Source organism: Staurois parvus, unplaced genomic scaffold (genome assembly GCF_062004578.1).
Source record: "Staurois parvus isolate SC_StPar_1 unplaced genomic scaffold, SC_StPar_1.0 ptg000989l, whole genome shotgun sequence".
Taxonomy (NCBI): Eukaryota; Metazoa; Chordata; class Amphibia; order Anura; family Ranidae; genus Staurois; species Staurois parvus.
The window spans coordinates 435,642-450,414 of NW_028318785.1; the positions used below are offsets into that span (position 1 = coordinate 435,642).

The window sequence follows — 14,773 nt, forward strand, 5'->3', positions numbered from 1 at the left end:
TTTATTAGGGAGGTGGTACACATCATAATGAGGGTGGAAGTATATTTTTGTCAGCATGGCAAGCATTGGCATGGGGAACCTGTCAGCAGGCTTTCCTGAAGACAGAGGCTCGCTTGCCACACATGTGTGGGTATACAGTAAGCTGTGCACCATCAGTCTCTGAGACCCTGAAAAAGTCTGAGTGATGTATAGCATAGGGTGGAGATGGATGATGCACTAGCCGGAAGTGATGCCTGTATCCAAACTTGCATGATTTGCCTGCATGTCAGTAGCTGGGCAAACAGAACGGTGTTGACTAGAGAGGCATTTACATTAAGCAGTTAATGTGCGCATGCTAAGAGTTCACCCTACTTGTGTGTTTCTTTTTATCATTATTTTAATACAAGTTATAGTTTGATACTATGTGCTCCTCGGTTTTATTTTCCTGAGTAATGGTGGGATATACCCTGGAGAGGCAGCATTAATAAGAGAGGTGTAAATATCCACCCTTAAAAGGGAACAAGCATATTTGTCCTATCTAATATACAATGTTTTTTTTAATCACCAACACCAGTGAAATTGGATTTGATCGCGGAGGACTGTTTAATATACCCTTTTTTTCTAAATATCTTTTTTTTTGTTGGGATAAAGACTGCGCTGTAATTGTAAATAATATTATTAGAGGGTTGATGCTATTTATATTTACACTGGTATTCTTTTTATGGTTATAGTTTTTTTTATTATCCAAACAAATTTTATTGGAAAATAAACAACAAATACAGGTAAAGTACTTCAGCGTACAATTAGGGCATACATCAGGGGGGTTTTCAATATAGCTGATAAACAGAACATGGTACAAATTATTCTTTCGATGCCACATCAACTTTCTGAAAGCAACAGATAAACAAGGAAAACATATGTCGTCGAGCACGTTACAGAAGACCCTCAAAAAGTGTGAGGGCCTGGAAGCCTCTCGATCCTGGAAACTGCATTTTACACTTTCCAGCTAGCGGAGGTATCAACTACAACAGGGTGATAGCATGTTCAACTATTTGCACAGTGGCCAGTGCTGTCCTCCAATTATTTAGCTAGTCCGGTGATCTGGGGACTCCAGAAAGCAGAGAAAGGGGAGAAAAAAAGAGGGGGGGGGAGGGATAGGGAGAGCCAAAAGAAGCAGGGGTACAGAAAGAGTGCTTTAGGAGAGGGGAGGGAGCTGTGCCAAAGGGATGGACCAGGGCTCATAATAAACATTTACATTTATAAGGGGTAGGTGGGGGTGAACCTTCCCCTGCTCCTTAGTATGGGCTTCGTGATATGTAGTCTTGCAAGTACAAGGGTGGAAGGGATGGAGAACTGATGGTTCATTGTGTGGGTTCTGCACATGGGGTACTGTGCTGGGGATGGTCGATTAGGGGTATAGTTATAGTTTTTTCTAAATCAGAATTTATTGTGTACCGATTAATTGGCTATACTTACTGCATAGTGATTATTGTATATGGCATAATCACAATGTAAAAAGCAGACCTATATATTAAGTCCTCGTGTAGCATGAGGATATGCATGAGAAGCAAGAGGCAATGCAAGTAATAGAGCAACATGAAACAACATACTATATGCAGCAAAGTGGCATAAGGCACTATGAGTACGACGGCAGTGTGTGTAACACAGACAGATACAATTTGTAATAAAGAGGTATAAGGTACTGTGTGGAACATAGACATACGAGTCACAGTGTTGAGCTACTATGCATGAGGCAGTGTGTGGCATTACAGCACCATATGTAGCAGAGGTGTAAGGCACTGCGTGCAATAAAGAGGTGTAAGGCACTGTCTGTTATTGAAAGTCCAAGGCATTGTGTGTAACAGAGACAAATGAGGCACTGCATGTAACATAGATGTATGCAACATTGTGTAATAGAGAGGTATGAGTCATTGCATTTCATAAAGAGGTAAGAGGAACTGTGCGTAACACAGAGGTATAAAGCATTGTGTCTAACACATGGGTATGAAGCCATGTGTGTAAGGGAAAGATTAGGTATTCTGAGTAACAGGGAGTTATGAGACACTGTCAGAAATGTATGATGCACTATGTTTAGTAGAAAAGGTATGAAATATTATCTTTAGATATACAATGCCTCACTGGAATCATGGCAGACTGCTCTTCCTTGCAAACTCCACCGAATATTGCAAATAAAACTTCCTTTAATAGAAGCAATAAATATAAATTGCACTTACAAAGTTGCAACTTGATCAGAGCATGTAGCCAGGTAAATGAACTTCCATTGGATATACCATAGACATGCATTATTACTTCTGGAAACCCAGCAACAGGAGGGATATAATGTAGGTATGAAGGCTGTAAATGACACTGAGCACACCAGGGGTTAAAAAAAAAAGTCATCCATAGTCTCTGATGAAGGGGCAGAGTCCTGAAACACGTAAGTGGGGTGACTATATTCCAGGCTGAAAAATTAGTCTTGTGCTGGGTTTACAGAAATGATGGTTTTTTTCACCTGTATGGTGACCTGGCATGCAATGGCGGAAGATTTGCCTGGTTACATTCTCTGATGAATTTGCAACTCTGTAAATGCATTTTATCGCATTTTATTGATCACAGGGTGTTTTATCTGCACCATCCAAGGTTCTCCGTTTTCTTCTAGCGTTTTGTACAGCAGAGAGGTATGAGACACTGCGTGTAAGTATAAGACTGGTGGGTTGATTTACTAAAACTGGAGAGTGCAAAATCTGGTGTAACTGTGCCAATCAGCTTCTAACGTCAGCTTGTTCAATTAAGCTTTGACAAAAAAAAAAACCTCACAGCTGATTGATTTCTATGCAGAGCTGCACCCGATTTTGCACTCTCCAGTTTTAGTAAATCAACCCCATTGTGTGTAAGAAAAGAGTATGAGGCCCTGTGTGTAAGGGAGATTTGTAACGTATTAAAAGTAATAAGGTTTTATAAGAGACACTGTGTGTAATAGAAAGATAGTACATACTGTAAATAATAAAGAGGTCTAGAACATTGTGTATAACAGAAAGGTATGTAAAACCCCTCAGCTGATATAGACACAATAATATGAGAGGAGTGAGAAAGCAAAGCCAGCAAATCACATAAATGTGCTGCCTGACCAATCACAGCTCTCAACATTGGGAGGTAAAGAGAGAGAAATCAGTGGAGTAGCAGGATTTGTTGCTGTGAACTAATTCTCTTGTGGACATAAGTAAGAAGGTTCCATCCGTTGGGATGTGTAATGTTCTAGGGCAGGGGTAAGTGCCATTAAAGGGGCATCAGTTCTTCCTCCATATTAGGACAGGACATTTATGTAGGATTGACTAGAGTATGCTGTGGTGGATTTAACTGGTGGCATGGATACTGGGGGGTTAAGCTTTGGATACTGAAGGGCAGATCTTCCTAACATCACGAACACCGAGGTGTGAGCTGTTGGTGCTGGACTGCAAAAACCACTGGTGACAGGAATACTGGCGTGTGCGTGGTAATTGCTAAAGTGCAGATGTCACTGGTGTCATGAATACAGGGGAGCAAGGTGAGTGCTGGAGTGCAGATCTAGTAGGTTTCATGTATACTGGGAAGTGAAATGTCTGCTGGAGTGCAGATCTCACTGGTGTAATGGATACTGGAAAGTGAAAGGTTTGATGGAGTGCAGCTCTCATTGGTGTCATGGATACTGGGGAGTGAGGTGTGTTCTGGAGTTTAGATCTCACTGGTGTCAAGGATACTGGGAAGTGAAGTATGGTGCTGAAGTGCAGATCTAGTAGGTTTTGTGTACAATGGGATGTGAAATGCATGCTGTAGTGCAATTCTCCCTGGTCATGGATACAGGGAAGTGAAATGTGTGTCAAAGTACAGATCTCACTGGTATCATGGATACCGAGGAGTGAAGTGTGTGTTGGAGTGCAGATTTAGTTGGTGTCATGGATATTGTGAAGTGTGTGTGTGTGTGTGTGTGTGTGTGTGTGCGCTGAAGTGCAGATCTCACTGGCATCATGTATACTGGGGAGAAAAGTGTGTGCTGGAGTGCAAATCTCACTAGAGGCATAGATACTGGAGAGTTACGTCTGTGTGTTGGGCTCAGTTCTCCTTGAGGCTTTGAATACTGGAAAGGCAGCTCAGTGTAATGGGATGCAGATCTAACTGGTCTTTCCTCCTACACTCTGCTTCCTTTATGCATCTCTATAAACCACTGTTCATCTTTTCATCACAGCTTTTGACATGTAATGGCAGTATACTGTAGGCATACAAATTGTTATAAAGATTGTATAACACTGACACTAACACAGTATATGATAGCTAAAGGACATTTCATTAAACCTGTATGTGAAAGGATACATCCATGAGATTCACCATACTGCGACTAGACTCCAAGCTAAATCCTTTAGTGCGAAGGTCTTTATCTGCATTGGATAAAAATTAGATTACAATTACTGCTCTGTTACTGAGCCAAGACTAAAATAAAACGGCCAACCTTAATGACTGCTTCAAGCAAGCACAGTACTATGCAATCCCACCTACTGCAGTGTACCCTTCTTTCTCCAGTATCATAAAACGTTCCCTAACCACTTACCCACCAATTTTTCACTTACGTTATCTGCATTTTTTGCTAGAAAATTTGAAACTAAACATAATATAATATCTGTGCAAAAGTTTATCAAACACATATTTTTAGAAAAATTACAATAAAATAAATTTTAATGCAAATACAATATAAGACAACTTTCTGTTGTAAAATATTAAAGATGGGATTGAGTTGAGTAAATGCATACCAAATATGTCAAGCCTTGAAAATATGCACACCGGTGAAATTGCAGAAAACACTGGTACCCAAAACTGTCCTTTACAACACACAGTCATTCAATGTGGTGTACTGCAATTACAAAGAGTGTTAGCAGCTCATTTCAATGAATAGGCTGCTTTAGCTCATTGCACATTAGCAACATAATTGTTACCATTGCAGATGTGCAACCCAGTCTAATTGTTTTTATCATTTATTTTATGGAGAATGCAACGAGAAACAATAAATAACCAGAGGTGGAAAGAAACACCCAGCACTTGTAGGTGACAGGAGCAAAGTCAGGAATTCTGGCAGGGAGATTTCACTGTTTTAGTATCAAAGACATAGGAACCAGGGGCAGACTGAGCCCACCACGCACTTTTTGTATAACTAAAATATTCAAGGAGCTTTCACTTTTGCTCTTGTTGTGTCTGACACTAATCAAATAGACAGGAAGAGTGATTGTTCTTTACTTCCTTTACTGTCTGACACTCATCAGACAAACTGATGTGAAATCCTAAATGGGGACACAGACAATACAAAGTTGACATGGATTCTAACCCTTCCCCATATCCAAAAAATTTAAAGCACACATGTTAAGCTGGCAATAGATGGATAGAATTTCAAAGGAAAATTCATAGGAAAAGTCTTAGCATAGATCCTGCATGTGTATGTAAACAGCAATTACATCACACATATGAGGTATCGCCACAAATGCTGTAGTGAGAGCAATAATACTAGAGCCATATTTCATGGTTAACTTGAAACGGATAACCTGTAAAAGCTTTTAGCATCACCTATGCAAACTTCTAGGTACTGCTGTTTGTTGCCATTTGACATGTTTGGTATACATTTAGTTGGCACAACCCCATCTATTAAATTCTACCAGAAAATGAGTATTATATTGTGTTTGTGTGCACGAAAATTTATTTTAGTGTATTCTTTTCAGAAAATATACAGTACTTTGCAAAAGTCTTAGACCAGTATGAAAAAATGCTGTAAATTTGCCTTCAAAACGGCATCAATTCTTCTAGATACACTTGCACAGACTTTTTGAAGGAACTCAGCAGGTAGGTTGTTCCAACATCTTGGAGAATGAACCACAGATCTTCTATGGATGTAGGCTGCCTCAAATCCTTCTGTCTCTTCATGTATTCCCAGACAGACTTGATGAGAATGGTACAATAATGAGTGTCTGCAGGCAACAGTGAAGCAAGGTGGAGGTTCCTTGCGAGTTTGGGGCTGCATTTCTGCAAATAGAGTTGGTCAGGATCAATAGTGTCCTCTATGCAGAGAAATACAGGCAGATACTTGTACTCTCAAAGAGCCCTGATCTCAATATCATCAAATCTGTCTGGGACACGAAGAGACAGAAGGATTTGAGGCAGCCTACATCCAAAGACGATCTGTGGGTAGTTCACAGAAATGTTTGGAACAACCTACCTGCCGAGTTCCTTAAAAAAAATTAAAAAAATAAAAAAACTGTGTGCAAGTGTACCTAGAAGAATTGATGCAGTTTTGAAGGCAAAGGGTGGTCACACAAAATATTGATTTGGATTTCTCTTCTGTTCATTTACTTTCCATTTTTTTAGTTGATAAAAATAAACTGTCAACACTTCTATTTCTGAAAACATTCTTCATATACAGCATTTTTTTTACTGTACATTTGATAAATGACTGTGCAAATATCATGCGACATAAAATAGTAATGGCCCCCCTTTTTTTCTCTAGGGCCTCTACATTCAGAAAATACATCTTTTTCTCAGCAAAAAATGCTCAGTTTAACATGTTTGAAAAATGTCCCCACACCCTTTAAACACTGGTGGCTACGACAGCGCTTCATAGTTAAATGAAAGCGCGCTCCGATTACTGTATTGCATATTTATGTATTCCTATAGTTTTGTCCACTGGGATCTTTGTGTTGGTTGCAGTTTTAGACTCCTCCCTGTATGGTCCAGTGCTTTGACACCAGTTTACCTACCTCTGCTTGGGAATGGGATGGAGTTGCCCCCACTGGGGAAGGTGGTCTTGAATTTTTACTAATGTGGCAAGGCTCACTGTAAACCAAGGATTCAAATTGAATGCTTTTGTGGGGAAATTTTGAATGGTGCTACTTTTATTACTTAATGTTATGTATTACAGATACCCCCATGACATGTCCCTGAAGAAGCAGAGTTCCTGGCTGTGAAACACATCGGGCTTAGGCTTATGAAGTCATGCAACATTACAAGGAGAGTGAATATCCAGAATTTGGACACTGTATGGACATTTCTTGCCAGATTGCAGTGACTGTAAAACCTGCAGCTATGTGATTTAAGTCATGGAAAAAACGCAAAGTATTTCCTATGTTGTTTTAATAATCACCTGTGACAAAAACAAATGTGTATATTTTAACTTTCTTAATTGTATTTTACTGTATGTGTTATTATGATGCCTTAAAAGTCCCTTTTCTGGAGTATCTCTTGTTCCCACTCTTTGCATAGTCTGTATATTGGGATTTGGTTAACCAAGTTATTACCCCCAAGACATGGTCCTGTTTGTTCTACTGTACTGCACAGTTTGGTGATTCTTCACAGATCTACAGGATGCTTTTTCAAAGGTATTACTGATATGTTAATTACCAAAATGCAAACATTTGAGTGCAAACTCTATGGAGATACTTACGTTTGGATATAATTTTGTTTAATATGGTCTGTAGCTCCCCAACGCTAACCTCCATGTCCTGTGTAATAAGATCAAAGGTGTCAATAGGAAGCAACAACTACATGCATACAGCTGGCTATACAGATCAGGGTGTGACTACAAGCGGTGCAGAAGTCAGAGCTCGAAACTATGAGGCAGGGATTTTCAGAAGCACCAATTTGGTGTTGCTTTGTTGGAGCTTTTGTGATCATCCCAGTGGAAAAAAAAAGCTAAATACTTTTGGCAATGAGAGGGTAAGTAATGAATAAAAGGGGTTCACTAACTGATCCTGGGCAGGTGACCGTTAGGTACTGTCCCTGCCATTCCAACCCTTCATCTGGAGTGCTAAGCCCCCATATGTGAAGCTGCACATGGAACTTTTATAGCAGTGATGGCGAACCTATGGCACGCGTGCCAGAGCTGGCATGCAGAGCCATCTCAGTGGGCACGCCAGGAAGAAGAGGAAGATGAGCGCACATGGACCACGCACACTGACCGGCCATCCAGATCTCTTCCACACTGGACCCCCATCAAACTACATCTCCCACATGTCTCTGGGGCCAGGGTGGGTGTGGACGAGAGGAAACGGCTCCTATGCGGATCTGGCACCAGGGGTGATGTAGCCGGGGATGGGCGTGGAAGAGAGGAAGAGGCTCCCACACTGCTCCGGGGCCAGGGGCAACGTGTTCAGCGTGGATGGGAATGAGCTGCTGGGTTGGAAGCCACACCGACACTGTCAGAGGTGAGATTAACTGCTTGCCAACCATGCTATAGCCAAAAGATGGCTACAGCGTGGTTGTCTAGTTCTGGGAGGGCGTCCCAGAACGCGAACCCAGTGGCACACACCCTGCGCTGCCGGTGATCGCTGTGTCCTACAAATACAGCTGATCACGTGATAAGGTAAAAGGCCAATCACAGCAGGCTTTTACCACGTGATCAACTGTATCCAATGACACAGCTGATCACAATGTAAATACAGTTGCTGGTTATCAGCTGCACGCTGTCACAGATTGAAGAAAGTACTGCAGATAACCGGCAAATGTGACAGGGGAGATCTGCACTAATAATCAGGGCATTGATTATCATTGCCATTCAGCAGTGCCCAGCAATGCCGCCCAGCAGTGTCATCCATCAGTGCCCAGAAGTGTCACCCATCAGTGCCCAGCAGTGTTGCCTGTCAGTGCTGCCCAGCAGTGCCACCTGTCAGTGCTGCCCAGCAGTGCCACCTGTCAGTGCTGCCCAGCAGTGCCACCTGTCATTGCCCAGCGGTGTCGCCCACCAGTGCTGCCCAGCAGTGCCACCCATCAATGATGCCCAGCAGTGCCGCCGATCAGTGCCGTCTGTCAGTGCCTCCAGTTGGTGCTATCAGTCAGTGCCGCTTATCAGTGCCCATCATTTCCTGCATATCAGTGCATCATCAGTGCCTCCTCATCAATGCCCAACAGTGCTACCGATCTGTGCCGCCTCATGAATGCCCATCAGTGCTGCCTATCAGTGCAGCCTCACCAACGCACATCAAAGAAGAAATATTACCTGTTTGCAAAATTTTATAATAGAAGCAAAGAAAACCTTTTATGTTTTTAATTTTTTGCTCTTTTTTCATTTATAGTGCAAAAAATAAAATACCCAGTGGCAATTAAATACCACCAAAAAAAGCTCTATTTGTGTGAAAAAATGATAAAAATTGCATATGGTTACAGTGTTGCATGACCGCACAATTGTCATTGTCAAGTGCAACAGCACTGAAAGCTGAAAATTGTCCTGGGCAAGAAGGGGGTAGAAGTGCCTGGTAGGCAAGTGGTTAATTGCAGTGTTGGCACTTTGAAATAAAAAAGTTGGTTTTGTGTTGCAGTTTTGGGCACTCGGGCTCAAAAAGGTTCGCCATCACTGTTATATAGCTACATGTCCTGCACTGATCCCTGCCAGCTCTCATCTTGAGTCCATCTCAGTAGCTTGTATGTGACATCATATACAAGTGTCTAGGATAGATGAGAGAGGAGGGCCAATGGGGATATGCAAATCAGAAAAAGTAGCTATGCATCACTGCTGTTTCCCTAGGGGGAAAAAAAAAAAAAAAAAAAAAAAAATCACACTCTGCTCTACAAACTACTGACCACAGTACTCTGCCCTAAAGTTTACCTACCCCCCTACTCTGCCCTACATGCTACTGACCCCGTTACTCTGCCAAACAAGTCAGCATGCAGTTCTGCCTATATCTCTTGTTGGGGCCTTGCGTGTTAATCTCTTAAAGTGGTTGTAAACCCTTACATATACCCACTGAAGTGACTGGCCTCAGGTGATACACAGAGATTAAACAAATCCTCCTACATATGTTGTACCCATTTATCTTCTCTACATCCACTTGAAGTCAAGAATTTATAAAGCTTGTCTAGGCTGTCAGAAAACAAGGAGCGAAGAGTGGAAATTACACTCTGCAGAGCTCAGTGAGGAAAGCTCTGAGAGATGATTGGAGGGAAGGGGCACTCCCCACTCCACAGAGCACATAGGAACAGAGCTGAGGCTGTCAATCTGCTGGAGATCCCTCCCATGTCACAATTTTTCTCTTGGTGTAAGGAAAACTCATCAGAAGCATCTCCTGCAGACAGCAGAGGAATGGGGCCAGCAGACAGAAATTACATTTAGTGCTCTGGATAGAGACAAGTACACACTATAGAGGGATATGTTTAGTTCATATTTCATGTCTGAAGTTTACAACCACGTTAAAGGAAAAAAAAAAAAAAAAAAAGTGCCTCGCCCTGGTGATCTTTGATCTCCTCTATGTTGTTCAGGTAGATCTCTACGTATGATTTCATTTACAGGAGAGGTAAAAGTGATAAATAACAAACATGGTATACTTACCTGCTCTGTGCAGTGGTTTTGCAGAGCAACTCTGATCCTTCTCTTCTCGGGTCCCCTGCCAGTGCTTCTGGCCCCTCCTCCTGCTGAGTGCCCACAGAGCAAGCTGCTTGCTCCCATGCCGGCTCTGTGTGTGCCTAATAGCTCCCACTGCGGTGTCTCAGTCAATGAGGAGAGTCGAGATCTAATGGTGTCCATGCTAGGATGGGTCAGGGCTGTTTTGACAGCAAAATGGGGTGTTTTTGAGGCAAAAGGGGGGCCTACTCCATATTCGGTAGGTCAGCCATTATAACGGTTGATCGTTGTATACTCCAACAAAACATGCCGCTTTGTAATATAAATTCTTATAGTATACATACCGCACCAGCAAGTTGTTTGAAAAGGTTTTTAAATCCTTCATCAAGGTCTGCTTCAGTTACAGCTTGCTGGAAACACACAAAAATGCCCAAGTATTAAAAAGGCATAAAGCTTCCATATGTCATTTTAACACATTAAATGATCTTGGCACAGGATTAAGGGCAAAATGGTGGCACATCTAAAGGACATTTAGCATGAATTTCCCATCAGTGTTTAATTCCACTCACATGTCATTTACTGGGCAGTCCTGCATTTGTATAAATGTTACATAATCTATAGTGTAGAATGTCTACCATCTGCTGGACATGAGTTGAAATAGCAGAATAGAAATAACTGGCAGAATGGAATTTGATGACAACTCTGCACTGTCCAGTTTTCCAATTGCAGGTGCAGTACATAGTTAATAAAGGCCATCATTTCCTCCTATTGTTACTTAGGTTGAAAAAAAAGCACATGTCCACCGAGTTCAACAGACAGAAAAATGGATAAACAAATAAATCAAGATCCTGCATCCACAGAACCCATTCCCCACAACCGATCAAGAGGAACGCAAAAACCCTTATGAAGCATTGTTCAATTTGCTTTAAGTGGGAAAAATATCCAATTGCCTTCTAGATCCTTCCTGATCCCATAAGGCACTTGGATATCCCTGGATCAACAATCTGCGGTGTTATTACTTACAAATATCAATAACCAGTTCTATTCTGCGCATTCAGACACATATCCAGCTATTTATTTTAAACAGTACACACCAGCTGGCAAGAACTAGCTCCTGTGGAAGTGTATTCCAAATGTTTACAGCTCTTAGGTCTCTTGCACATGTAAGCCTAAAAATGCCACATTTTAGGCATTCAGGCATTTTCTTTAACCCCTTTGTGCCAGCGCCTCCAAACCCTTTAAAGGGTTTGTGATGCCGAGAAGTGGGGTTTAGGGTCATGTGACCGCCGTGATTGGCTGTCACAGCGGTAACACGATTGGAAAGGTCCCGATCGCAAGGTTCTTTCCATGAGGCGCCAGTAAATGTGCCAGGAGCGCACAAGGCGCATGCTCTTGGCACACATTTACTTTTGGTACGTAAATATGTGGGATGTTCGGTGTCAAGGCCCCACTGCCGAGAGCCTGCATATTTGCGTACTGTCAGCATGAACAGGTTAACTTATCTAAATGCAGCCCATTCTTTTTAATAGGTCTGTGTTTAAAAGGCCTATAGATCAGTTAAAAAAAAAAAAAACTGTTACAAAAATCTGCATTGCTGGTCAGAATGTTTGCCGGCACACACCTCACACTCCCTTGATTAAAGAAAGTTAGAAGTTTTTTGTGTTTGTACGTGTACATGCGAATACGCACAAGTGCCATGCAGCCTATCCTTGCAGGGTTTTTTGTGCCAGGAATGCCCGATGTTCCGACACAGTACCGTGTGCAAGTACCGTTAGAGCCCTTTCGCACTGGTCAGTTTTTGATGCACTTTTGGGGTTTAAAAAGTGGGGAAAAAAAACCACATGAAAATGTATACTTTTAAATCCTATGGAACTCTTCGTACTGCAGGTGTGCTGAGCTTTGAAAAGTCCTGCATGCTGCATTCAAAAGCACCCTTAATTATAAGTCAATGGGACAGCATAAAAATGCATCAGTGTGAAAGGGCCCTTAAAGCTGAACAAAAGTGCATCAAGAACTGAACAGTGTGAAAGGGAACTTACTGTAAAGAAGTTTCTCCATAGGTAGTAGAAAAACCCCCTTTTTTCCCGTCACACATAGCGTCCCCTCCCCTTATCATCTGCTATGACCTTAGGGCCAGTTCACCCCAGAACACAGTGTGGGAAACCCACATTCTGTGCGTGTTTCCTGCACCACGTTCAAAACGCACTACATTTGTGATCTGCAGTGGTTGCCAGTGTTAACTTACTAACACCTCAAATGCAGGTAGCAAATGCTGTGCCTTTGTCTGCACAAGATTGCATGGTATAGTACCATGCAATCCAGTTTCTGTGCAGTTTTTAAAGTAAAGTGGTACCTCGGTTAATGAATGCCTTGGTTAACATAATTTTCAGTGTACGAATGAAGGTCCATTGAAAATAATGCCTTGATTTCCGAATATTTTACACATTTTTTTCGCAATACGAAGTGTATGTTGGTGCTGATTTTTAAATGCAATTGCCAGCTTTTTTTTTTTTTCACTATAGTTCACAGGATTAGCTGTCACTTACCACGGAGTTAAAGGAAACTGTTTCTTTTAGGAAACTAAAAGGAAACATTGTTTCTTTTAACTTGGGGAAATAAACTAGAAGAAAACTCACTCTTTTAGCTGGGGCGAAAGTGACAGCTGAATATCTAAGCTATAGTGAAGAAAAAAAAGCAGTAATTACATTTAAAAACCAGCACCATAATAAATAAAAAAAAAACAGTGTGGGGTCCCCCCTCCAGTCTGGTATGGATTTTGAGGGGAACTCCCACACCAAAATTTAAAAAAAAAAAAAATGGCATGGGGGTCCCCCTCAAAATCCATACCAGACCCTTATCAGAGCATACAGCCCGGCAGGTCAGGAAAGGGGGGGTGGGGAGGGAATGAGCGAGCGCCCCCCCTCCTGAACCATACCAGGCCACATGCCATCAACATGGGGGGGTGCTATGGGGCAGGAAGGGAAGCCCAGGAATGGATTAATTGGTTTTCAACGCATTCCTATGGGAAACAGCGTTTTGGTTTACAAATTTTTCACTATACGAAAAGTCCTGCAGAACTAATTGAATTCGTAAAACGAGGTACTACTGTAGTGCATTTGCTACTTTTGATGCTATCCAGCACTGCACCTGGATTGCATGTGAATTGCACAGGAACACACAGTGCGTTTCTGTGCAATTCATGGTGTGAACCGGTTCTTAACCCCTTCACGCCAGCACCTCTAGGCCCTTTAAGAGTTTCAGAAGCCGTGAGGTGGGGCGGGGTTTAGGGTCATGTGACAGCGCGTCACGGCAGTCACATGATCGGGAAAAGATAGAAATAGGAGATCGGGACCTTTCTGTGAGTACCGGACATGTGTGCTGGGAGCGCGCAGGGCACGGGCTCTCGGCACATATGTCCTTTTTTAATAGAACGAAAATGTGCGGCCCCTCGGCGTCTAGGCCCAGATGCCGGGAGGCCGCACATTTGCGTTCGGCCAGCGTGAAGAGGTTAAAGTGAACAACTTTGCAAGTTTACTATATCATGATCACTTTGACCAGCAGTTTATTTGAACTGGAGATCTACACAGAGTTTCTTTTAAACTACATTTTACTTTAACACTTACGTGATGAGGATACACAATAAAAGGTACAGGATTACTATCTAATCTTGTGAATGAAGCAAACTGGCCTGATAGCAATGTGTCACTTTCTGTTTGTCTACTCACCTCAGTGGGTAAATCAGCTACTATTGGATCATCCATTTCACTGAAGAAAAAACAAAATAAAATATAAATAAATACATATATATATCACACACACATATCATCTTTCTTTCTGCTTTGTGTTAACCATATAATTTATAAAATCACAATGAGCAAAACAATATGATCTCAAAGCTCAGCTATCTAATAGTCTTATATACAATTTAAAGCATTACTTTGCTTCTACTTACAAAAGGCTATTTTTATTTTCACACCCCAAGGAAAAATTATTTTTAGTATGATTTAATAAATACTCAGCATTCTGTTCTAAATTTTTACTTTTCTGAAGCCTGAGGTCCTCTGAGATATTACTATGAGGAACAGGTTTTCTTAATGTACTCTCTAACTGGATGAAATTTAGTTTGCTAAAGCTTTGCACATCATAAACAACTGCTCTGCTTTCTTTCTTTTCATTCAATACTATTTTTTTCCTTCTCAGTACTGCTGATTTCCTCCAGTTTCTTTCAGCCACTTCCCATCTACATGTACTTGATCTGGTATCAGCTGCACATCATTTCTCTGGACTGTTTCCTAAAAGTGACAACTGTGGACCATAACTCTGCTTGCAGTCTCTAACAGGGGTGCAAGTAGAAGGGGGACAGTGCAGGAGCACAATGGGGAGGCAGTTGTCACTTTTCAGGATGTCAGGTCATCATTCTCAAGTATTCTTTCTATAATAACTGTAGATTTA

At 41.7% G+C, this 14,773-nt stretch overlaps 1 protein-coding gene across 1 annotated transcript in view; it reads right to left on the reverse strand.

Moving 5' to 3' along the window:
- Nucleotides 1-14,773, reverse strand: part of CAPN1 (calpain 1) — a 110,959-nt gene that overhangs the window by 18,832 nt on the left and 77,354 nt on the right. The window contains exons 14-17 of the mRNA XM_089657402.1: nucleotides 14,047-14,086; nucleotides 10,666-10,731; nucleotides 7,433-7,490; nucleotides 4,327-4,391 (exon numbers count right to left, since the gene is read on the reverse strand). Of these exons, the coding sequence (XP_089513528.1) occupies nucleotides 4,327-4,391; nucleotides 7,433-7,490; nucleotides 10,666-10,731; nucleotides 14,047-14,086 (229 nt within the window). The remainder of the gene's footprint in view (nucleotides 1-4,326; nucleotides 4,392-7,432; nucleotides 7,491-10,665; nucleotides 10,732-14,046; nucleotides 14,087-14,773) is intronic.